Source organism: Lepidochelys olivacea (genome assembly GCF_965140295.1).
Source record: "Lepidochelys olivacea isolate rLepOli2 genome assembly, chromosome: 13".
Taxonomy (NCBI): Eukaryota; Metazoa; Chordata; order Testudines; family Cheloniidae; genus Lepidochelys; species Lepidochelys olivacea.
Window position 1 is genome coordinate 28628036 of NC_140423.1, and position 23739 is coordinate 28651774.

General features: G+C 47.6%; 1 protein-coding gene across 1 annotated transcript in view; it reads left to right on the forward strand.

The window, feature by feature from the left end:
• Positions 1-22283: 22283 nt before the first annotated feature.
• Positions 22284-23739, forward strand: part of SNTA1 (syntrophin alpha 1) — a 70986-nt gene continuing 69530 nt past the window's right edge. Inside the window, exon 1 of the mRNA XM_084645858.1 lies at positions 22284-22723. Within this exon, the coding sequence (XP_084501984.1) occupies positions 22456-22723 (268 nt within the window). The 5' untranslated portion in view covers positions 22284-22455. The remainder of the gene's footprint in view (positions 22724-23739) is intronic.

A 23739-nucleotide genomic window follows, 5' to 3' on the forward strand; every position in this document is an offset into this window, starting at 1 on the left:
GCCTGAGACAAGGTTAGCGTGTTGAGGGAGGATCCCCACTGATCCAGGGGCGGATCACTCCGTTAGGGCCTTGGGCTGGGATGCGGTGGAGTTGGGTGGGCCCGTGACCCCCTGCCATCTTACCCCTGGGGTGGCTGTACTCCGCCTCCTTAGGCCAGGATGCCTGCGCTCCTCGGGCATTCCTACTGGAGCCCCATGGACTGTGCACAGCGCTCACCCCTGCCGGAGCCCCATAGACTGGGCTGATGCTACAGCTCTGCCTGACTGCAGGCCAGAGCCTTGACTGTTTGCTGCCCCACCCTGCTTAACAGCCGGGTGAATAAACTGCTACAGCTCTGCCTGGTTGCAGGCCAGAGCCCAGACTGTTTATGGCCCTGCCCCACTTGAAGGCCGGGGGCCCATTAAGAACCGCTAATCCCGCCCCTTGTTTTTCTTTGTGTGGAGAAGACTCTAGCAAACCTAACTGCAAGGAGGCATGGCCTTCCTCACACATGGACATGGAGGGCTGGCCGTGCCAACTTACAACTTCCTTACATTAGTTTTAAACCTGCTGCCTATTATGGATGACCCCTGGTCTTTGTGTTATGTGAAGGGATGAATAACACGTCCTTATTCACTTTTTCCACACCATTTGTTATTTTATAGATCTCTATCATATCTCCCCTTAGTCATCTCTTTTCTAAGCAGAACAGTCCCAGTTTTATTAATCTGTCCTCCTGCAGAAACTGTTCCATTACCCTATCCATTTTTGATGCCCTTCTCCGTACTTTTTCCAATTCCAGTATATCTTTTTTGAGATGGGGTGACCATATCTGCACTCAGTATTCAAGATGTGGGCGTACCATGGATTTATATAGAAGCAGTATGATATTTTCTGTCTCATTTTCCATCCCTTTCCGAAAGGTTCCTAACGTTCTGTTAGCTTTTTTGATTGCCCACTGAACAGATGTTTTCAGAGAACTATCCACACAGACTCAAAGATCTCTTTCTTGAGTGGTAACAGCTAATTTAGACCCCCTCATTTTATATGTATAGTTGGGATTATGTTTTCTAATGTGCATTACTTTGCATTTATCAACATTGAATTTCATCTCCCATTTTGTTACCCAGTCACCCAATTTTGTGAGATCCCTTTGTAACTCTTTGCAGTCAGCTTTGGATTTAACTGTCTTGAGTAATTTTATATCATCTGCAAATTTTGCCACCTCATTGTTTACACCTTATTCCAGATCATGTATGAATATGTTGAACAGTACAGATCCTTGGGGGACACTGCTATTTATGTCTCTCCATGGTAAAAACTGATCATTTATTCCTACCCTTTGTTTTCTGACTTTTACTGTAAATGAAAGGACCTTCCCTCTTATCCCATGACTGCTTACTTTGCTTAACAGCCTTTAGTGTGGGACCTTGTCAAAGGCTTTTTTAAAGTCCAAGTACACTATATCCACTGGATCACTCTCATCCATATGCTTGTTGACACCCTCAGAGAATTCTAATAAATTGGTGAAGCATGATTTCCCTCTACAAAAGCTATGTTGACTCTACCCCAACATACTGTGTTCATCAGTGTATCTGATAAATCCGTTTACTATCGTTTCAACCAATTTGCCTGGTACTAAAGTTAGACTTACTGGCCTGTAATGGTCAAGATCACCTTTGGAACCTTTTTTAAAAATTGGTGTTACACTAGCTATTTTACAATCACCTGGTACAGAATCTGCTTTAAACGATAGGTTACAGACTACAGTTAGTAGTTCTGCAATTTCATATCTGAGTTCCTTCAGAACTCTTGGGTGAATACCATCTAGTCCTGGTGATTTGCTATTGTTTAATTTGTCAATTTGTTCCAAAAGAACCTCTGCTGACACCTTAATCTGGGGGAGTTCCTCATATTTGTCACCTAAAAAGAGTGGGAATATTCCTAATATCCTATGCAGTAAAGACCGATGCAAATAATTCATTTAGCTTCTCCGCAATGGCCTTTTCCTCAAGTGCTCCTTTAGCACCGTGATCATCCAGTGGCCCCACTGACTGTTTGGCAGGCTACCTGCTTCTGAAATACTTAAAAAAATGTTTTTTTGCTGTTAGTTTTTTGTTTCTTTTGCTAGTTGCTCTTCAAATTCTTTTTTGGCCTGCCTAATTATACTTTTACATTTGACTGGCCGGAGTTTATTCTCCTCAGTCAGATTTTACTTCCAATTTTTAAAGGATGTCTCTTTGTCTCTAACTGCCTCTTTTACTCTGCTGTTTAGCCATGGTGGCATTTTTTTGTTCTGGTCCTCTTGCTGTTTTTTATTATTTTGGGAATTCATTTAGTTTGAGCCTCTATTATGGTGTTGTAAAAAAGCTTCCATGCAGCTTCCAGGCATTTCACCCTTATGACTGTTCCTTTTAATTTCTGTTTAACTAGCTTCCTCATTTTTGTGTAGTTCCCCTTTTTTAAGTTAAAATGCTACCGTGGTGGGGTTCTTTGGTATTTCCCCTCTACAAACATGTTAAATTTAATTACATTGTGGTTGCTATTACCAAGCGGTTCAGCTATATTCACCTCTTGGACCAGATCCTGTGCTCCACTTAGACTAAATCAAGAATTGCCTCTCCCCTTGTGGGTTCCAGGACTAGCTTCTCCAAGAAGCAATCACTTACAGTGTCTAGAAATTTTATCTCTGCATCCTGTCCTGAGGTGACTTGTACCTAGTCAATATGGGGATAGTTGAAATACCCTGTTATTATTGGGTTTTCTCTTTTGTAGCCTCTCTAATCTCCCTGAGCATTTCACAGACACCATCACCATCCTGGTCAATGGTCAGTAGTATACCCGTACTATTATACTCTCATTATTCAAGTATGAATCATTACACTATCATGCTGTCTTTGACATCCAGTATATATCATCCTGTTAAGTGTCTCCGAATCATATTGGTTTTCTAATTACGTGACTCAGACATGTAACAACTTGATCACCTGGCTGTTCATTAGTTGCCATGACTGGGTGTGATCGGTTTGGAATCCTTGAGTCATCTCCTTCTCATTCTGCATCTCCATCTGTAGAGTTAGCTCTGTTGATTGTTCTCTCTGAGGAACAAACTGTAGATTTTGAGGATTTCTGTTGAACTCTTCACCATTGGTTTTGATCACATATGAGCTGGGCTCTGAATTCTTTTTCTTTACAACAGCTGGAGTTGTCCATCCTTTTCCTCCATCCACTTTGACATGAACAGTCACCAGGTTCTAGATCCAGCAGTGCTCTAACTGAGTGATGTCTGTTGTAAAGGTGTTCAGAAGCTCATTAGCTCTTTTATCCAATTTGGCTACTCTCATCACGTCTGGCCACATCGAAGACAGGTTCTTTTCCAAAGCTGGGACAGTGGTTCTGAGTTGTCTTCCCATCAGGAGCTGTGCTGGACTAGATCCACTAGCTGCTGTTGGTGTTGATCTGTAAGTCAAAAGAGCAAGGAATGGTTCTTCCTGCTGTAGGATATTCATGGAATGTGACTTCTTAGACTGTGGGGGGTCACTGAAATATGTAGCAGCTCTGAGTCCAGGCTCAACCAGTGGCATAAGGCCTATGTTGCCCAAGTCACTGTGGGAGGGTGCACTATGCCCAGGCTGGTGGACTCAGGGTGCTCCCAAAGCCTGGTTCTAGGGTCCCTGCTCAACCTTAGCACACTCCAATATGATCGACCCTTGAAGATGATGTGTGTGCATGGGGATGTCCAGTTCTACCCCACGGCTTGGGTACAACTGAAGGCAGGTGATCACGAAGCAAAAATTCGGGTCGGCATAACAAAATGCCTTCCTTGGAAGATTATAATTGGGAGAGACTGGCAACAGTTCCCCTCCTTGCTCCTTCCCCGATCAGGACCTTCTACCCCAGCTGAACCAATACCCCAAAAGCTGTATGAGATATTTCCAATACTGAAATCTGACCTTTTGGAGGGGTCTACCCAAACCCAGAGGATTAGGAAGTCCCAAAGGCAACACCGAAAAGAAGGGAGGGCCTGGCTACAGACCCATATGGCTGGGGATACAGAACCAGGGGAACCATCTCAGCAGATGAGCAACACCCAATCCAAAGGGGGAGAAGCGCCTTCTGATCCAGGAGACCCTCTCCAGGAGGTTTGTGCCCCGGACATAGACTTAGCCCATTTAACCCAGACCTACAACTTAATATGTGGGCAAAAGAAAGATGACACTTTGAGCGAGTCATATGCCCGGATAGCAGTGATTGCTGGGACAGTTACCCAGGAGGCTGAAACTGCCCAATTTCCCCATTTTGAACTAAAGAATGATATGCTCTATTGAGTTGACCTTGACCCAAAAACAAGGGAGACCTGCTACCAACTCCTGGTGCCCAGGAGGCCAGGAGGGAGGTCTTGCAGCTGTCTCACTCAATACCATCACTTGGCCATCTTGGCCAGGAAAAAAATTAGCCCGCTTATTAGCTCGGTTCTTCCGGCTGGGGATCCATAAGGAGGCTGCTAATTTCTGTGTGTCCTGTCCAGACTGTCAACAGGTTGCACCAAAGGGTTCAGGGTGGGCTTCTCTAATACCTCTACCTCTAGTATGTATGCCCTTTGAGAGGATAGGGATCAATATTGTGGGCCCCCTAGAGAAAAGTGCCTGGGGTTACCAACACATACTGGTCGTGGTGGACTACGCCACACGACAGAAGTGGTCCCCATGCCCTCAATAGCAGCATGAACAGTAGCAAGAAAACTAGTTCAACTTTCCTCTCTGGTGGGCTTACCTACCGAAATCCTGATTGACCAAGGGACAGATTTTATGTCCTGGTTGTTAAAGGAGGTGTGGACACTTCTCAAGGTTAAGGCTCTCAGGACCTCCATGTACCATCCCTAAATGGATGACCTGATGGAAACGTTCAATCGAACTTGGAAAAACATGTTAAAAATATTTGTAAACACCGACCCTTGCAATTGGGACCAACTCCTGCCCTATCTTATGTTCACAGTATGAGAGATGCTACAGGCCTCAATGGGATTTTCCCGTTTGAGCTGCTTTATGGCCAGCAACCCCAAGGAATACTGGACCTTCTTAAGAAAACGTGGGAAAAGCAACCTTCCCGAGCCCAAAATGTAATTCAATGTGTTACAAATGTGTGACCAACTAAACCAGGTGGCCATGTTTGACCGAGAGAATCTGGAATGGGCCCGACAGATCCAGGCTCATCACTCTAATAAAGGAGCCCAGGAGAAGGTCTACCAACCCGGTGACTGGGTCTTGCTATTGTTACCCAGCTCTGAGAGTAAGCTCTTAGCCAAATGGCAAGGGCCCTACAAGGTCATAAGACGAATAGGGGATGTGGACTATGAGATCCATTGCCTAGATAAGAGGGGGGGGGAAACAAATTTTCCGTGTAAACTTGTTAAAAGCATGGAAAGCAAAGGTGCAATCCCCAGCAGGCACTGCAGACATACCCATAGCAGAACGCCTCCCTCCTCACTTGCAATGGCAGGCCAGGAACCTTCTGGGATACTTTGATGATCTCTTCTCCTCTCCGCCAGGTCGGACTCATCTAGTGGCCCATCAAATCCAGACGAATCCGACTGCCAAGCCCAAACACAAGACCTGCCGAGTTCCCAAAAAGCTCCGTGAGACTCTAGAATAAGAAGTTCAGGCAATGCTGGAGCTGGGGGTTATTGAGGAATCCCAAAGCCCTTGGTGCAGCCCAATGGTCCTAGTTCCCAAACCAGATGGAACCACCTGGTTCTATGTGGATTTCAGGGCCCAAATGGAGCCTCACATTTCGATCCTTATCCCAGGCCCCGAGTTGACGAATTCTTGGATTAGCTTGGAAAGGCAAGATACATAACAACATTGGACTTAACCAAGGGATATTGGCAAACACCCCTTGCAAAAGACTCCTGGAAAAAACTGCATTTGCCACCCCCTTAGGGCTGTTCCATTTTATAACTATGCCCTTCGGATTACATGGGGTGCCAGCCACTTTCCAACACCTGGTGGATCAGGTAGTGCATCACCTTGGCAATTTGCAGCTGCCTATTTAGACAATGTAGTGATCTTCAGGGAAGATTGTGGTCACACATAACACGTGTAGCATCCCTTCTGCAGTCACTGAGAGAGGCTGGGCTCACAGCGAACCCAAAGAAATGTAAGTTTGGTATGCAAGAGACCAAATACCTTGGGTATCTGGTAGGAAATGGGAAGATACAGCCCCTATAAGATAAAACCGAAGCTCTAGGAAAAAACTCCAGTTCCAGAAACAAGAAAACAGGTTTTGGCTTTTTAGGCATGGCCAGTTATTACCGTTGGTTTATTCCCCATTTTGCAATACTAGAGGCACCATTGACAGACCTGACCAAGACGTCAGCACCAAATATGGTACTATGGACACAGGAATGTCAGGTGGCATTTCAAAGCATAAAAGACATTTTGGGGCAGCAGCTAGTGCTCCGATGCCCCGACTTTTCCTGACCATTTATCCTGCACACAGATGCGTCCACTGTAGGCTTGGGGGCTGTACTGTCCCAGAACTTCCAAGGGACAGAAGACCCAATCCTCCAGAACACGCATGAACCACTACACTACATTATATAATATAATATAATGTCTTCTGCAGTTTCCACAGTATGCATCCAATGAAGTGAGCTGTAGCTCACGAAAACTTATGCTCAAATAAATTGGTTAGTCTCTAAGGTGCCACAAGTACTCCTTTTCTTTTTGCGAATACAGACTAACACGGCTGTTACTCTGAAACCTACACTACCATAGAATCATAGGACTGGAAGGGACCTGGAGAGGTCATATAGTCCAGTCCGCTGCACTCATGGCAGGACTAAGTATTATCTAGACCATCCCTGACAGGTGTTTGTCTAACCCCATCAATAGGTAGGTTTGCAACCCACCCTCCCCCCACCAAAGAAAAAAAAGTCTGTTGCAGAGCTGGCTGGCTTCACAGGAACCAGTATCCAAGTTTTCATGAGAACACCTCCCTCCTCCCAGCTATCTCCTCAGTGAAAGAATACAGAGTACCTTACCCTCTTCTGTGGTATTTGGAAACAGTCTTTTGTTTTTATTCATAGACCAGGTGAAATCCTGTCTTGTTGTAATGGTTGGTTTTTTTTGCATTCAAGAGATTTTGATTGTTTGCGGCTGTCTCCGATGGTTTTCCGTGGAAAGTTTTGGGATTGAGCAAGGCTAAACAACTGAGCCTTGCATTGCATCACCTGCTAAACAGAGCAGGGTGACAACTCCCTCTTGCTGAATAGGCCATCACTGAGTCGTATTGTTCCTTAGTGGGTTATGTTTTATGATTTTGTTTTGTATTGTAACCACTTGTGACCACCACTCTCTTGTTTCTAGTTAAATCTTTATTCTTTCTTAAATAAACCTACTTTTGTTTTATTATAAGAGCTCACAAGTGCTATGTTTAACCAGGAACTGTGGCTTAAAGTAAAACTGGTAAACTGGGGTACACTGTACCTGTGAGGCTCTGGGATTTCTGTGAGCAGCTCATGTCAGGAGCTGGATATCACAGAGGAATGACTCAAAGGGACTCAGGGACCTGGGTGCCACTACTCTTAACCTGGCCTAGCGTAGCCCATGGGCAAGTGCTTATGTGGCTGACAGGCTGTTGGTGTTTGGGATATGACACCCAGCCAGTCACTGGCAAGACTCCCTCATGCTGCAGGCAGGGAGTAACAAGGTGAATCACAGTCCTGGGTACCCCGAGAACCATCACAAGACTTTATGCTAAGATGCTGCCTAAACTAAACATGACAACTTCTTCCTCCGCTTCCCCTAAATAAGAATTTCAACAGTAACACCTAGGAATCCATGACATCTGCCCTCCACGCAGGTTTCCATGTTTGACTGCCCACTCGAGGCCTATATTCAATCATGGATACCTCACCTGTAGCTGGATCTAGATTATCAGCATGCAAAGTTCATGTCCTCTAGGTCAGGCCTATCCATTGTGGACAACCTGTCTGTTGAAGACTGTGGTGTGTGGAGGTCCCGAGAACACCCCAGCAATTCTTCCTCCACAATCAGTCCCTCATTATGAGCCAGAGGAACCTGCTGGGATACCTCCCATTCCTCTTCTGTATACCTTTGGGATGGTGGTAGAGCATCCTCAGTGTTTGCCCTCCCCTTTCTTTTAATGAATCTGTGCACTAGTTCTCCATGCACTGCACAGGGCAAGTGTGACAAAATGTACCCCTGTGTTTACACCCTACACACTAGTGTAATAATCTTTGTACAACATATGCCTTGTGAGGTATCATTTGAAAACTCATAATTTGCTTGTCATTATTGTCCTGGTAAAATATATGTGGAAATACTGTAAGTGATGTTATAAGATTCCACTGTATGGTGTTATTAACACACGTTCCAAACTGAGGTTGGCAGACAGGTCTGTACTAAACAAAGCAACCTGTGCTCTGCTTGAATTGCATTTGAGCAGTATACAGAGTCATCAAGCAGGGAGGGAAACAGAGGAAGCTCAAAAAGGTGAGAAAAAAGCAACAGGGAACATCCTTCCCCACAAACTTTGTCTCCTGGTTCCCAGCTGGAAATGTTTTTCAAGAGGGGGATTGAAACTATAAAAAGGAGGGGCAAACACCGCAAGACACCCCATCTCTTTCTCTCTCTCTCTCTCTCTTCCTATCAATTCATGGCACCTGAAGGCACAAAGGAAGCATTAGTTGGATTCTGGGAGAAGGGATCCTGACCTACAGACTTTGATCAGTAAGACTGCTGAAAGCAAATGGTGAGAAATTTTGCTTGAAACTAATATAGTTCGTTAAATTAGGCACCAGTAACATTTTAACATTATTTTCTTGTAATTATTTCTGACTTTTATGCCTCATTACTTGTACTCACTTAAAATCTCTCTCCTTATAGTTAAGAAACTATTTTATCGTTTTATCTAATCCAGTGTGTTTAAACTGAAGTGTTTGGGAAACTCCATTGGGGGGTGGCAAGTTGTGTACATATTATTTCTATTAAAGAAATAATGGAGATGGCTGGACAGTACATACATTTCTGGGGAAAATCTAAGACTGGGGTGTGTTGGGGTCACCGTGCAGTATAACTGAGGCTGGTGAAGCCAGAGTTAACCCAGGTGTAGATGTCAGGGTGCAGTTACACACAGACACTCCAGTACGGTTTGCATGCTGGAAGGCTGTTTGTGAGCAGCCCAGGTGGGAGCTACTTCTACCAAAGAATTGTAAATCATCCAAGGTGGCTGGACAGGGGTGACACAGCTGCTTGTTAGTCTGGATTATGCCCGTGTATGTCATAGCGAGCTCTTGGTTCAGCAAGGGTAAGTTGTTTAGTTTATTAATCACTGTGTGAGGTCTCCTCCAAAAAGGAGTACATTGGGGATTTTTACCAGGCTGCTTTTTCCAATTTTATAGCCACAGCTTCTTTCCTTCCTGGATGGGCATGTCATTCTTCTTTTTTCCGGCATCTTGTGCCTGGCATGATCGCTTCTGCCTCATCTGTTCCTCCATCTTCCATCAAATCAACCCCTAGCACTTTCATTGACTGGGCTGCTTCACAGCTCTTGATCTCTGCCCCGGTGAGAGGCTTTGAGATACCGGCTACGCGGGACACTGTCCCCAGGGTCTGACGTCTCACTAGCTGCACTGGCTTCCCAGTCACATGAACGGCTCTTACCCAGAACTCCCCCTTTGGTCCAGCTCTGCACAGAGTTCTGCTACCCAGCAATCCTGACTGGATCTTGGTAGCATCAAACATTCCCACAGGCTCGCTGCAGCTGCCCTTTATCCTAGGGGTATTATTACACGATGACCTGGCTTCACCACCACTTTATTCAGAGCCACCCGAGGGAACAGTTCATCTCCATCCCCTGTAGTCATGATAGAAACTCCTCTAAGGCACCAGGAGTTGCACCTCAGGGTCCACACTTCCTCCTATCCACATCCAGCAGGGGGACCTAAATGCTGTCCATGGACAAGTGTCTTCTATTAACACCCCAGGAGTTCTCGTGATGCCTTCAGATCCAATCCACTTCCAGTACAACGGCAGTAGAAATACTAGTCACCACGACAAAAGTGCATTTAGTATGCAGAGATCCCAAGTTCAGTGGGCGCTGGATTTCTTCTGTTGCTTGCAGAGACTGATGATTAATAGCCACTGATCTAACTTCTGGAGTATACATTTTCTTCCCTTTCAGCCCTGGGTGTTCACTGGGGATCAGACTTATTTCAGCTCCTGACTCCAACAGCATAGTGGTTTTCCAGTTGTCATTGCCTCCTGACACATGATAATAGATATCTGGGCAGCTCTTCACAGGGGCCATTCTAATAGCTGCTGGGGACAGCCCTACTGCATCAATGACTTCTAGTTTCCCTGGTGTGCCTTCTCTCTGCTTGGGCCATTCCACCTCCAATGGCATTTGCCTCTGCATCACCTTAAAAGGGTGTCTGGCCTGAGACTCACTTGGGAGACAGTCTCTTTCTCTTCTGACCAATGGGGCATCTGTGAGCACCTTGCACTTGGGCCTCCTCCAGTTTTTTTTAGCCACTTCCCTAGCAATCATTTTCTGAAGTGCTGCATCTGGTATAAAGGAGGCTGGGAACTAGCAACTGATACCTTTCAGGAAACCCTAGGTTCTGCTTCCACATTTTGAACTCTGCATATAATCTGGCCTACAGGTTTGTCCTGTATGTTGTCCTCCATCACCAGCAGGTTCCCCTGCTAAACCATTTATAACCTTACTTTTCACATAGCATCCTCTCATGGCTTGCCACTGGGCATATGCCCTCTCTGCATTGCCAGTTCCAGAGTTAACACAGCAAGTTCTGCTCCGCTCGAGCCATCTCCAGGACAGGGTGGTCCAGGGAAAGCTCTAACAAACAAATAATGTTAAAATGTTACTGGTGCCTAATTTAACGAACTATATTAGTTTCAAGCAAAGTTTCTTTAATGCAGACAAATAACTGTGCAGGGATTTCTCTTTCTGCTCCCTCCTGGCTTATTATTCCTTCCAGTAGTTCAAAAGGGCCCATCCCCCGTCAGAGCAATCGTGTAAGTGTTTGTCTCACTGTCTATAAGACACACGATCCACACTGGGAAGCTGCTGATAAAATGCTCTGGTATCACTAAGCAGAAACACTGGTACACATTGGGCTGCTTTCTCATCAGACCACTCGCTAGACCTTGAGCTGCTGCTCTCGGCCTAGCAAGTGCTCACAGATTCCAGTCTTTGCTGCGTGGCCAGGAAATTTCTTCTCAGGCAAAAGTGCTTTGCTTTTGCCATCTTAAAACCTCTGCCACCAGATGTAATACTTGCTATAGAATCACACGAAGATTTATTGAGCCATTGCAAGTATCCAACTCCTAGACACACTGGCAGGACTAACCTTGCTGCTGACCCCCCAGGTCAGATCAACAACTTAACAACATACAAGACAACAACTGAGCCCTAAGAAAAGGATATGCCCCACCCACTGATGGAGGTGCTGTCTGCACTGATCATTACAAATATCTCTGACTCAAACACATAAATGAAGCTTAAAAGTAAACAATTTCAGCATTCTCCTTTCCATGTTTAATTACTAGCACTAAGAACCTGCACCCCCACATACATGCAAATTCAAAAGCAGATTTTGATTCATCTGTCTTTGTGACACTTTCGTGCTCACTTTCCAGGTGCACTGGTAGGCTTGTACTTCACGAGAGCAAATACTCACCCATTTTAAGCTTGACTGCTCAAATACCTGCAAGAAGTGAATTTCATTCAGAATTGTATAATCGATTGTAAAATTTGCAGTTTGCTAGTTGCATGTCATCTAATACTGTTTCTTCTCCCTGCTGGAGTCACATGCTCCATCCAATCAGCACAGCACACACAGCAAACAAGACAGTGGATTTTACAATTTGTAGTTCATACACTAACTTTTTGGAACTAACTCTTGTAACTAACTCATGTAACTGAGGTCACCTAAATTACATAAGGACTTGATTTAAGTCAATGGGAATCTTTCCACTGATATCAATGGGTTTTGGATCATGTCCTAATTACAGTCCAAATTGCATATTTGATTTTAATATGTGACGTTTGAATGACATTCAGGCCAAAAATTATTCACTGATGAAATTAACAGCTACATTTGAATAGCAAATGAATCTCACAATGTCATGATCTGTAATGGATAGTTCACAAACAGAAAATAAACAATCAAATGTTGCATCACTCAGCTCTTGCCATTAGAAAGGCTAGTTGCACTCACAGGCTTATCTGCTCACTATCCTATCTCCTCGTCTTTGACGAATGTCACCTTGCCATAACGCTGTTTCTGTGACATCAGTGACTTCACTGCAGCATCCAGTACAAGGAGAAACTAGTTCACGAGGGAGGAAACTCTTTACAAGCACAAATTATCCCCAAAAGGAAACCAAGTTCTGTCCAAATTAATAGATTCATAGATGTAATCAAATTTAAGGCCCGAAGGGGCCATGTAGTCTGACTTCCTGTATAACATAGGATGAGCCAAGCAATCAGTTTAGGGTTACCATACGTCTGGGTTTTCCCAAACACGACCTCTCTTTTGGTCCTCCAATCTCCGTCCGGGCGGATCTTTGAAATATGAACAAATGTCTGTGATTTTTCCTTGCTTGTCCTTTTCCCAACATTGATTTTGGTACAACTGCAATTCCCGGTGTGGCCTAATAGCAGTGTGTGTATTTACTGGTTTGCCACAATTACTTCTTCTCTGCTGCTGGCAGCAGTGCTGCCTTCAGAGCTGGGCAGCCAGAGAGCGGCAGCTGCTGGCCAGGCGCCCAGCTCTGAAGGCAGCACCGCCATCAGCAGCAGAGCAGAAGTAAGGGCGGCCTAGTATTGACGGATGAGTCGCTGAAAGGGATCCTGCTTGTACAGTACAACTTCAGGCACACATCTTGCAAAGACTTTCATGGCTTTTTGATGAGCAATCAACCACCCCTGAGAAAGATATGCTCTACAGAGAAATATGCATGGGCACAAAGAACAGGAAGAAGCACAGTAGGAAAGGACTCACGGCATGTAAGAAGGTACATTTAAATTTGATTTATATTTATTTTTGAGGCCATTACACTTGTTATTTATAAATGTTAGCTATTCAAAGTAGAAAGAAACTGTACAGTAGAAACTGTATCCCTCCCCTTCCACTCCCCCTCCCCCCAGCAGTGTCCTCTATTTGGGAACATGAAATCGGTAACTCTAAGTCAGTTGAATGTTTATTGCAGTTCTAAATCACTTTGTCTGTTTTCCTAGCCATCCAGTTCAGCATTTTTACACGGCTTGATACTGCACAATTGGTGTTAGTGGGAATATTGTCACTGGCTTTAGTGTCAGCAGGATCAGAGCCATAGTCCCCTTTGCTGGAAAAGCTAAGCACATCTCACAATCAGCCCGCAGGTCTGCCTGTGCTCAGGAATAGCCCTGGCTCAGCAATCGCATTGGTCGCACTCGTGTGGACCATAAAGTGGAGTCAAGGTCAAGCTGGGGTCATGATGAGAGAGAAGGTGTCAACATCTCACCCATCACCTGATAGCCAGGAGCTGCCTGCTTCCTGTTTAAGGCCAAGCCAAGACGCACGCTGTCCAGTGTGCTTAGTGGTAGATCCTGTGGTTTGCTACACCCAGGCAGTACTGGGGCTGAACCCTGGAGCCAAACCCACAGACCTGCAGACGTGAATCTGTCTCTGCACCCTCCTCATACTAATCACCCCCATCCTGTGCTTCCAGTAACAGACCCCATTCTCTTGTGCTTATCTGGGCCTCTCGGATTCCAGTGCATTTGCTTGGGGCAGACAGGAGGGCCCAGGAACACTCAGCTGTGAGCTGAGGATGAATTACTCTTTGCAGGCACAAAGCCCCGTATATTGTTATCTGAATCCCCGCAGGTAGGGAATGTTATTCCACTCTCTGAGCACAAGCTTTGTTGGGCTTTTATTTTGCTTCGGTGGTGATTAATTTAATTAATGCGACTCGAACAAAAGGTCTAATCACACCTCTATAAATAGACCCCGGGCTTTGCTATACTTCCACTCCACGACAACAGCCCCGCAACGAGCTGAGTCTAATAATATCTGCTAGGAGGCGAAGTTGGGGGGGTGGGTGATAAGGACTAGTTTACAGTGACACTATCTAGTAGTGACAGGGAGAGGAAATGTCAGCCCGGGGAGGAAAATAAGCCTTGAAAGGAGTCTCTGGGAGTCTGGCACGGTTGTGCTTACCCAGAGCACTGGCATGGCTGCTGCTAGGAGGAGCTTTTTGCACATAGGCCTTTTTCTAAATAGTCCGGAACCACCTAAGAAGTGGTTTGGGACTATTTAGAAAAACTGGATGAGCACAAGTCCATGGGGCCGGATGCACTGCATCCGAGAGTGCTAAAGGAGTTGGCGGATGTGATTGCAGAGCCATTGGCCATTATCTTTGAAAACTCCTGGCGATCGGGGGATGTCCCGGACGACTGGAAAAAGGCTAATGTAGTGCCCCTCTTTAAAAAAGGGAAGGAGGAGGATCCTGGGAACTACAGGCCAGTCAGCCTCACCTCAGTCCCTGGAAAAATCATGGAGCAGGTCCTCAAGGAATCAATTCTGAAGCACTTAGAGGAGAGGAAAGTGATCAGGAACAGTCAGCATGGATTCACCAAGGGCAAGTCATGCCTGACTAATCTAATTGCCTTCTATGATGAGATAACTGGCTCTATGGATGAGGGGAAGCAGTGGACGTGTTGTTCCTTGACTTTAGCAAAGCTTTTGACACAGTCTCCGACAGTATTCTTGCCAGCAAGTTAAAGAATTATGGGCTAGATGAATGGACTATAAGGTGGATAGAAAGCTGGCTAGATTGTCGGGCTCAACGGGTAGTGATCAATGGCTCCATGTCTAGTTGGCAGCCGGTATCAAGTGAAGTGCCCCAAGGGTCGGTCCTCAGGCCAGTTTTGTTCAATATCTTCATTAATGATCTGGAGGATGGTGTGGATTGCACCCTCAGCAAGTTTGCAGATGACATTAAACTGGGAGGAGAGGCAGATACGCTGGAGGGTAGGGATAGGATACAGAGGGGTCTAGACAAATTAGAGGATTGGGCCAAAAGAAATCTGATGAGGATCAACAAGGACAAGTGCAGAGTCCTGCACTTAGGACGGAAGAGTCCCATGCACCGCTACAGACTAGGGACCGAATGGCTCTGCAGCAGTTCTGCAGAAAAGGACCTCGGGGTTACAGTGGACAAGAAGCTGGATATGAGTCAACAGTGTGCCCTTGTTGCCAAGAAGGCCAATGGCAATTTGGGATGTATAAGTAGGGGCATTGCCAGCAGATCGAGGGACGTGATCGTTCCCTTCTATTCAACATTGGTAAGGCCTCATCTGGAGTACTGTGTCCAGTTTTGGGCCCCACACTACAAGAAGGATGTGGAAAAATTGGAAAATGTCCAGTGGAGGGCAACAAAAATGATTAGGGGACTGGAATACATGATTTATGAGGAGAGGCTGAGGGAACTGGGATTGTTTAGTCTGTGGAAGAGAAGAATGAGGGGGGATTTGATAGCTGCTTTCAACTACCTGAAAGGGGGTTCCAAAGAGGATGGAGCTAGGCTGTTCTCAGTGGTAGCAGATGACAGAACAAGGAGTAATGGTCTCAAGTTGCAGTGGGGGAGGTGTAGGTTGGATATTAGGAAAAACTTTTTCACTAGGAGGGTGATGAAGCACTGGAATGCGTTACCTAGGGAGGTGGTGGAATCTCCTTCCTTAGAAGTTTTAAGGTCAGGCTTGACAAAGCCCTGGCTGGGATGATTTAGTTGGGGATTGGTCCTGCTTTGAGCAGGGGGTTGGATTTGATGACCTCCTGAGGTCCCTTCCAACCCTGATATTCTATGATTCTGTGATTCTAATGTCTGCAGACATGGAGCAGTCTCATCTGAGGGCAGAACAACTCCCTGTTTGTCTCGGTGGAGTTTATGAAAACGTCAGTCCTGAAGGGGGAATAAACCCTTCTTTTGATTAGAAGCAAGCTGCCAGCAGCTGGGGGAGGGGTGGCAGCATGGTGCATAGGTGCATGCGAGCCTGTCAACACTCTGTGTGTTTGTGGGGGAGACAGCAGTGGCCGTTATTCCATGGGGTGGAAACTCCCAGCCAAACCTGGATACGCCCTGACGCTAGCTCTGATAGCAACGGCTGCCTTATCCACCTGAGTGTTAGAGAGAGGGGAAAGAAAGCCACATCTTTGCCCTTGTGGTGCTGCAAGAGTCTGAATATTTCCTTGCACAACGGGCATATTAGTCCTTTAATACTGGCAACTCTGCTGCCAGGCCAAGGGAAGGCCAAGAAAGCAGGGGAAAGAACTCCTCATGACATTGTGCAACAGTAAAGAGGTGCTTATGACTCCTCCTGTCTGAAGCAATGGCACAGTCCCCAAAAGAGTGAAACAGCTGCTTGGATGTGGCCTTAAAGATTCCCTGCTCTTGAAAATAATGAGAACAGCTATGGGAAGGAATGAAATAATTAATTCAAGCCACCGATCCTAGCCAGCTGGCTAAAAGAGTGAATATTTTGAATGCTAACAGCACAACTGGGACATAAATTAAAGGGGGAAAAATCCCTGCCTGAGCTTTTGGACAAAAAGGCCAAATTCAGCCCCTGTGTAAACAGACACAGTCACACTGGGTGTGCATGTCTACAATGCATTGTAAACCTGGGCTCAGACTCAGGTTTGAGCCCAAACTCCCTACCATCCACACACAAATTAGGGTTGCCAACTCCCCAGCATTGTCCCAGAGTCTCCAGGAATTAAAGATTAATCTTAAATTAAAGATTATGTCATGTGATGAAACCTCCACATGGCAGGGATGGTGTCCCAAGCCTCTATTTGCCAGAAGCTGGGAATGGGCCACAGGGGATGGATCACTTGATGATTACCTGTTCTGTTCATTCCCTCTGAAACACCTGGAATTGGCCGCTGTCAGGAGACAGGATACTGAGCTAGATGGACCTTTGATCTGACCCAATATGGCCATTCTTATGTTCTCCAGAAATACATCCAACCGAAATTGGCAACCCTAACACAAATCTATCTGACTCGAGTAAGCAACAGGACCCAGATACTAGGACTCACCCAGAAGTGAAAGAGGTCTGTGCCTGTGTCCCTGTGACTTAGTTCCAAGCCCTGTTACTTTGCAGTGTTGACACAGCTCAAGCCACAGACCCGAGTCAGGAGACCTGCATAGTGCAGTATGAACATGTTAACACAGGTTGTGAGACCCGGGTCCAACAACCGTAGACTCAGGTTGACAATGCAGTATGGATGCTCAAGCGCGGCTTGGAAACACCATGTCCACTGTAGTGAGATGGGGTGGCCTCCCTCCGGACTTGAGAGTGAGGAATGACTACGCTACCCCTGGTGGGTGGAGCCAAACCCACCCCATCCCCCTCGCCAGGTGGGACAGGAAGTAGAAAGGAAGGGCCCTGCAGCTCAGTTGAGCAGGAGCCAGGGAAGGAGATGGATGTCTCCAGCCCACTGCAGAACTCTGGAGCTGAACCTGCACCATGCAATGCCCTGCCCCCAAAGGAGACTGACCCTGGAGAGGAGTTGCCAGGACTTCTGTCCACCATGTATCCTGAGGAGACAGAGGACCCATGGATTACAGAACTCCTTGCTGGGACACTGGTAGAAAGTAGCCCAGGGAAACCAGACTTTGGTTCAGTTTTGCTATCAGAACCCAAGTCAGTGTGTTGCAGCTGGATTCCCGCTGATCCCTCCACCCCCACCACTGTTAGGATGTTGGGCTGGGACTCAGTGGAGTAAGGTGGGCCCGGGTCCCCCTACCCGCTGCTGCCAATCTAACCTAGGGGTGGCAGCCTCCCCACCTTAGGCCAAGAGGCCTGTGTTTGTCTGCCACCTGCCAGAGCAAGAACGACAGACTGTTTGGTGCTCCACCCTGCCTGAGTGCCTGAGCTCCCTAAACTGCTCCCTGCTCTGCCCTGCCCAGTTGGCTGGAGCTCTGTTTGCTGGCTGCCTTAGCCGGAAAGACCTGAGCCCGAGTGCTGCTGTCTGACACAGTGAGACAGAGTGGCCTCTCTCCTCGCTTGAGAGTGAGGGACCACTACATTCACATGGGTGGGTCCCACGAACCTCGGTTTACAATGCAGAGTAAACCTACTCACGGATTTCAATTCACCAGGGACTCCCATTGCAGGATCAGGGCCTATAACATTTAATTAAAGATGGGCTTCTTTGCTTACATTTTAATGTTCAGATTTAAAACTGGTCACTGAAATGCAGCCACCTCTAGGGTGAAGCAAAGTGGTCATTCCGTGCTGGCACACTTCACAGCTTTTTTTTTTTTTTTTAATGACAAATGATAACAGACTAACGGGACTTCATGAATTTATACTCACATTTCTAAACTTGTCTTTTGTTCTCATACAACCTCATTTATAAAGTCATCAATTTTAAGCCTGGAAGGGACCACTGTGATTATCTAGGCTACGCCCTGCAGAACAGTGGCCAATGAATTTCACCCAGTCATTCCTGCACTGATCCCATAACTTGTGGTTGAAATAGAGTAAATCTAGAGCAAGGGTTCTCAAACTTCATTGCAGTACAACCCCCTTCCGACAACAAAAATTACTACATGACCGCAGGATTGGGGTCTGAAGCCTGAGCCTGCCCGAGCCCCGCCACTGTCAGGGGGACCAAAGCTCGAGCTCAAGGGCTTCAGGCCCGGGCAGGGGGCCTGTAACCTAAGCCCTGCTGCCCAAGGCTGAAGCTGAAGCCTGAGCCCCACCACCCAGGGCTTGGGCTTTGGCTCCAGGCCCCAGCAAGTCTAACGCCAGCCCCGGTGATGCCATTAAAACAGGGTCCCGACCCACTTTGGGGTCCTGACCCACAGTTTGAGAACTGCTGATCTAGACACTACATGCAACAATGCACTTGGGAAAAGTCCTATAGGGAGGCATCCCTGCCTTACTGGGTGGGGTGAGGGGGGTATTCCTATTTGGGCACCTACATAACAGCCAGATTTTCAAAAGAGCTCAGCACCCAAACTGCACCCTTTAAAATAAAAATCTGGTCACTTTGGTGCCTAAATGAGAGCTGAACTGTTTGAAAATATGGCCCATGGTATAGAATTCTGTCTTACCAGGTGATCCCTCTCCCTTCTGGTATTTTATTCATCCATACACCCCGAGCCCTGACTGGGAGTGGTTTTATACCTGGCGGCACAGGAAGGGAAATCAGTTACTGTCTGTCCCATCCAGAAGTCACACCTGCTACTGCTCTTTGTTAAAAGTACACTTGCACCACCATTGCTCACTGCGGCAAGTGGATCCTGGCCTGGTTCAGAGAACGCCTGGTGAGCAGCACTATGACAGGGAACTATGGCTGTTTGGCAGGACCACTTGAGGCTATCGCTTTGGCTCTCTCAGAATCATTTCCCCCTTACACGTTCACTGCACCTTTTGCAAAGGTGGTTGGCTTTAAATGGGTTTATACAGTCTTTGTGGGATTCTTGTCCAGAGATTTCTCCAGTTCTCGCACAGTTTTATGGAAGACACAAAAGCCAAATACAGTCACACCCTGGGCTCCCTTCTTCCCACGTTTATTCTGCTTTGCTTTCCAGTTAAATGGATCTGCTGAGGAGGCAGAGAGGATAGTTTGCAGCAGTAGGATCCTACAGATATTCCTGTTTGTGTTCAGGCATGGCTCATGATTCCTGCAGATTCTCCTGTGGAGCCAAGGATTATTTGCATCCAAAGAAGAGGAAAAGCTTTGCTTCTCCACATCTGGTTCTCTCCTCTCTCCATGCTTTGGAGCAGCCCCGCATGCACAGACTCCTTGGGGACAGGCATGGGGAAGTGGCCAGACCAACACCCGGACATGGCATTTTTCTAAATACAAGGTTGGTCCCTAGGGTTTCCTGTCCAAGGATCTCAAAGCACTGAACGCACATGAATGAATTAACCTTAACATCCCAGTGAGGTAGGGTGATTATCAACCTAATTTTACAGATGTAGAAACTACCGCACAAATTGGGGAAGGCCCAGGTCCTCAAAGGTATTTAGGCAATGTTGTATTAATTTAGATGGAATATATGGGCCAAAGGTGTTAATATACCCAATTACTGTCCAACATTGAACAGTTTCAGACAAGGTTTGGGGTTTGATATTCACAGACCTTAGACCGCTTCCTACCCTGGCAGACACACCAGTAAACACTTTTTAAATCTTTTATTAAAGATACAGAAAAAAGAAAGCCAGGTAAAGTATTTGAAATATAGGGTAAGGCTTTTATTTTAACCATTTTTTTTGTTTGTTTTTGCTTTTTTAGCTGGGGAGAATTTTTAGAAGGGAAATCCTCCTTGTGTCAAGAGTTTTTTAGATGGTGTTAAAGATGGCAATAAATGTCCTTTTGGGGGAACAGAGAAGAACTTAGTTAAGATGGGCTGCAGATGTTGTTAAAGTCCGAACCCGTTTCATAACAGACAAGGGACAAAAGGGATGAGAAAAGAACAGACAAGATAGAAAATACAGCTTCCTGTCTCTGGTGTTGACTTTCATTTGCAACCTTGCTGCTGGAGAAACAGAGGCCCAGCACACAATCTTATAGCTACTCCGAGGCCTGGCAAACTTGCACCAGCATCGGGCTGTTTAGATCATTGCTTTTAGCTGCCTTTTTTTTCGTCACAGGCTTACAGGAATATTGCAGTCTCGGCTTACGAAGCCAGACACTTATTAGACAGAAGGAAAAAGGACAGGGACAGGAAAGAGAAGAAATAAGGTGGGAAAGGAAAAGGACAAATGGGGGGGGGAGGGGAAGAGAGACAAAGTCTCCCATTTCAGGTGTTAGCTGGGATTCCGCTGGAGGTGGTGGTGTCATCTGGAACTGGGTTCCTCTCCATGGCCCGGTCTGGTCAGGACATCCTTCAGGATTAGGACAAAAAAGTTCCAGGTCCCAGATGACCATGGGGGGTGGCAGCCACGGTGGAGAAGCTCACTTTTTGCCTTTCTCTCATCTCTCAATCTGCAAGCGTTGCGGCAGCCTCCATCTGTTTGTATTGTTTTCCCAGCGTCTCCATTTTTAAAAGCCCCCCAAGGGAGCGCTGGGTGGATAGGCCATTCTTTTATTATTTTGTTCACCAACAGGCCTAACTTCTGACACACCAATTTTGGTCTTACACTGACTTATTTACTAGGCATGAGTTTAACATAGTCCTTCAGCTATATTAGATGGTCTTTTGGTGAGTTTTTTTGTCTTCCTTTTGCAACTTTTCCCATTAACATTTATTGCAGTAGGTTACTGTGACACTCCATCCACTTCACAAAAACAACAAGGAGTCCAGTGGCACCTTAAAGACTAACAGATTTATTTGGGCATAAGATTTTGTGGGTAAAATCCCCAATTCTTCGATGCATCTGAAGAAGTGGGTTTTTTACCCATGAAAGCTTATGCACAAATAAATCTGTTAGTCTTTAAGGCGCCACTGGACTCCTCATTGTTTTTGTGGATTCAGACTAACAGGGCTACCCCTCTTATACTTGCCATCTACTTTCACTTCCTTTTGACATTTGAGTTTACAATTAAGGTAAATTTGCTGGCCCAGTTATGACAACAGCACCTCAGGTCCACTGAAATCAGTGGAAGCGGATTGTGTTTCCTACATACTTTTAAGAATCTGTGTTGAAATGACTGGCCGAAGGTTGGACTGGGAGTTAGACGCAGACCTGGCATAAGGCATGAGGTCTAATTCCCAGTCCCCTACTCTGACCACCCCTCTCCCTGAAGAGCTGGCAACCCTTTGTCTGCTTAACTGATGTGCATCATTTGGACAAGCTGGGCTGGGTATTTCTTCATCTAGCCCTAGTGAACACATGCCGATGGGACGGGAACATGGGGAGGGGGAAGAGTGTATCTGCTGTGCTGGGGAAAGGGAAATAGCTGGGCCTCTTGCCTTGGGTCAGGCATGAACCCCGCTGTTACTAGCCAGGGAAGCGATCCCCAAAGTCTGCAGGACGCCCCAGCCTGGGGACCGGCAGGCGCTGGCCCGGCGAGGAGCTCTGCCCCTTCTGCCACGAACCGAGGGCAGCTCCTGGCTCGCAGCCGAGGTCCCGGCCCGGCTCCGCAGGGGCCCCCACCCCATCCCTGCGCCCGGCTCCTGGGCAGGGCCCTGCCCCGATGGCCGCGAGCGCTGAGACGCGGCTCCGAGGGGACGGTCTGGGCGGTGCCCATGTGTCCGCCGCAGCCCCGTGCGCCCCAGGGAGAGGAGAGGCGTGTCGGGAGGCGGCTCCCTGGGCGGGGCGGCGGCTCGCTGCCCCTGTGCCCGGCAGCCCGCCCTGCCTCCCGGGGGCGGCGCCCTAGGGGTGGCTCGGTGCCCGGTGCCCCCGCTCCGCGCCGTGCGCCCCGGCCCCTGGCAGGCGGGAGGCGGCGCAGCAGCAGCTATCCCAGGAATGCGCTGAAGATGGCGGCCGGCAGGAGAGCCCCGAAGAGCGGGCTGCTGGAGCTGCGAGCCCCGGGCGAGCAGTGGCTGCGGGTCCTGGTCACGCTGGCCGAGGACTTCCTGACCGTGAGCCCCGGCAAGGGCGCGGGGGCCGAGGAGCCGCCGCCCGCCCCGGCGCAGCTGAACGGCGGGGAGCCGTGCGCCCAGGTGCCCGAGTCGCTCACCAACGTGAAGCGCACGGTGCGGATCGTGAAGCAGGACGTGGGGGGGCTCGGGATCAGCATCAAAGGTGAGGGGCGCGGCAGAGGGCGAGGGTCCGTTCCCCGTGGGCTGAACCTGCCGCTGGGCTCGAGGGTCCTGCCCCGCCACCGCCCAGCCCCGGCACTGCCGGGCTCTCCCCGGTGGGCACCTTGTAGCGCCGAGGCGCAGCTGGAGGCGGCCCGTGCCCTGCGGCGCCTCGGGGAGTTGGCTGGTGCCTGACCAACTTCTGCGCGCGGCCGGGTGCCCACTCCGTGTCTGCTAAAGCGGCTGGGGAGGGTGCCCTGGGGGTGGTCACCGCCCCAGCCCCCCATCTCCTGCTCCCCCGAAGCACGGCTCCGGCTGGGCTGCGGGGAAGGAACCTGTCACGGCCGCTTGCGGCTGCTGGGGAAGTTGGAAATGGACAAGCGAATCCATCGGAGGCCCCCGTGCTGCACTTGCCCGGAGGAGCGGAGCGAAGTCGCTCACGTGTCTGTTTTCAGGGTCAGGCCTTAGCATGAGGAGTGGCAAGAGTGACACCTTGGCAGGTTCTGCTCCTTAATTTCTCAACTGGAAATGGCATGATGTTGCCGAGCCCTGTCATATGCACTGGTTGAAAGTTGCAGTGTATTTTTAGGTCTGTTATATCAGTTACACAGGCTGAATCAGCTCCCCGTTAAAGTGTTACCTTTACATACAAATATAACTTGGCACTGCTCCTGCAAAGACTTACATCCATACTCAGTAGCCCTGTGGTGAGCCATACCATGGAAGCCAAGTGGGCTACTCACAGTGCATAAAGTCAAGCAAGTGCAGGATTGGAGTCCTGGTTTCTTTAAAGTGCTTTTTTATGTGAATTGTATGCTGGCAGGTTTACATGTGCATGCTGTAAATCTAGAATGCAATAGAGGACAAGGAAGATGTTTGACTATACATGTGAGATCAGCTTGTGTACCTGAAATTGCCCATCACTTGCACTGTGTCTGCTTAACCTTAGGCTAGACAGATCTCACATGTATAATCAAACATCTTCCTTGGCCTCTATTGCCCCCGGTGTGTGCCGGGCCT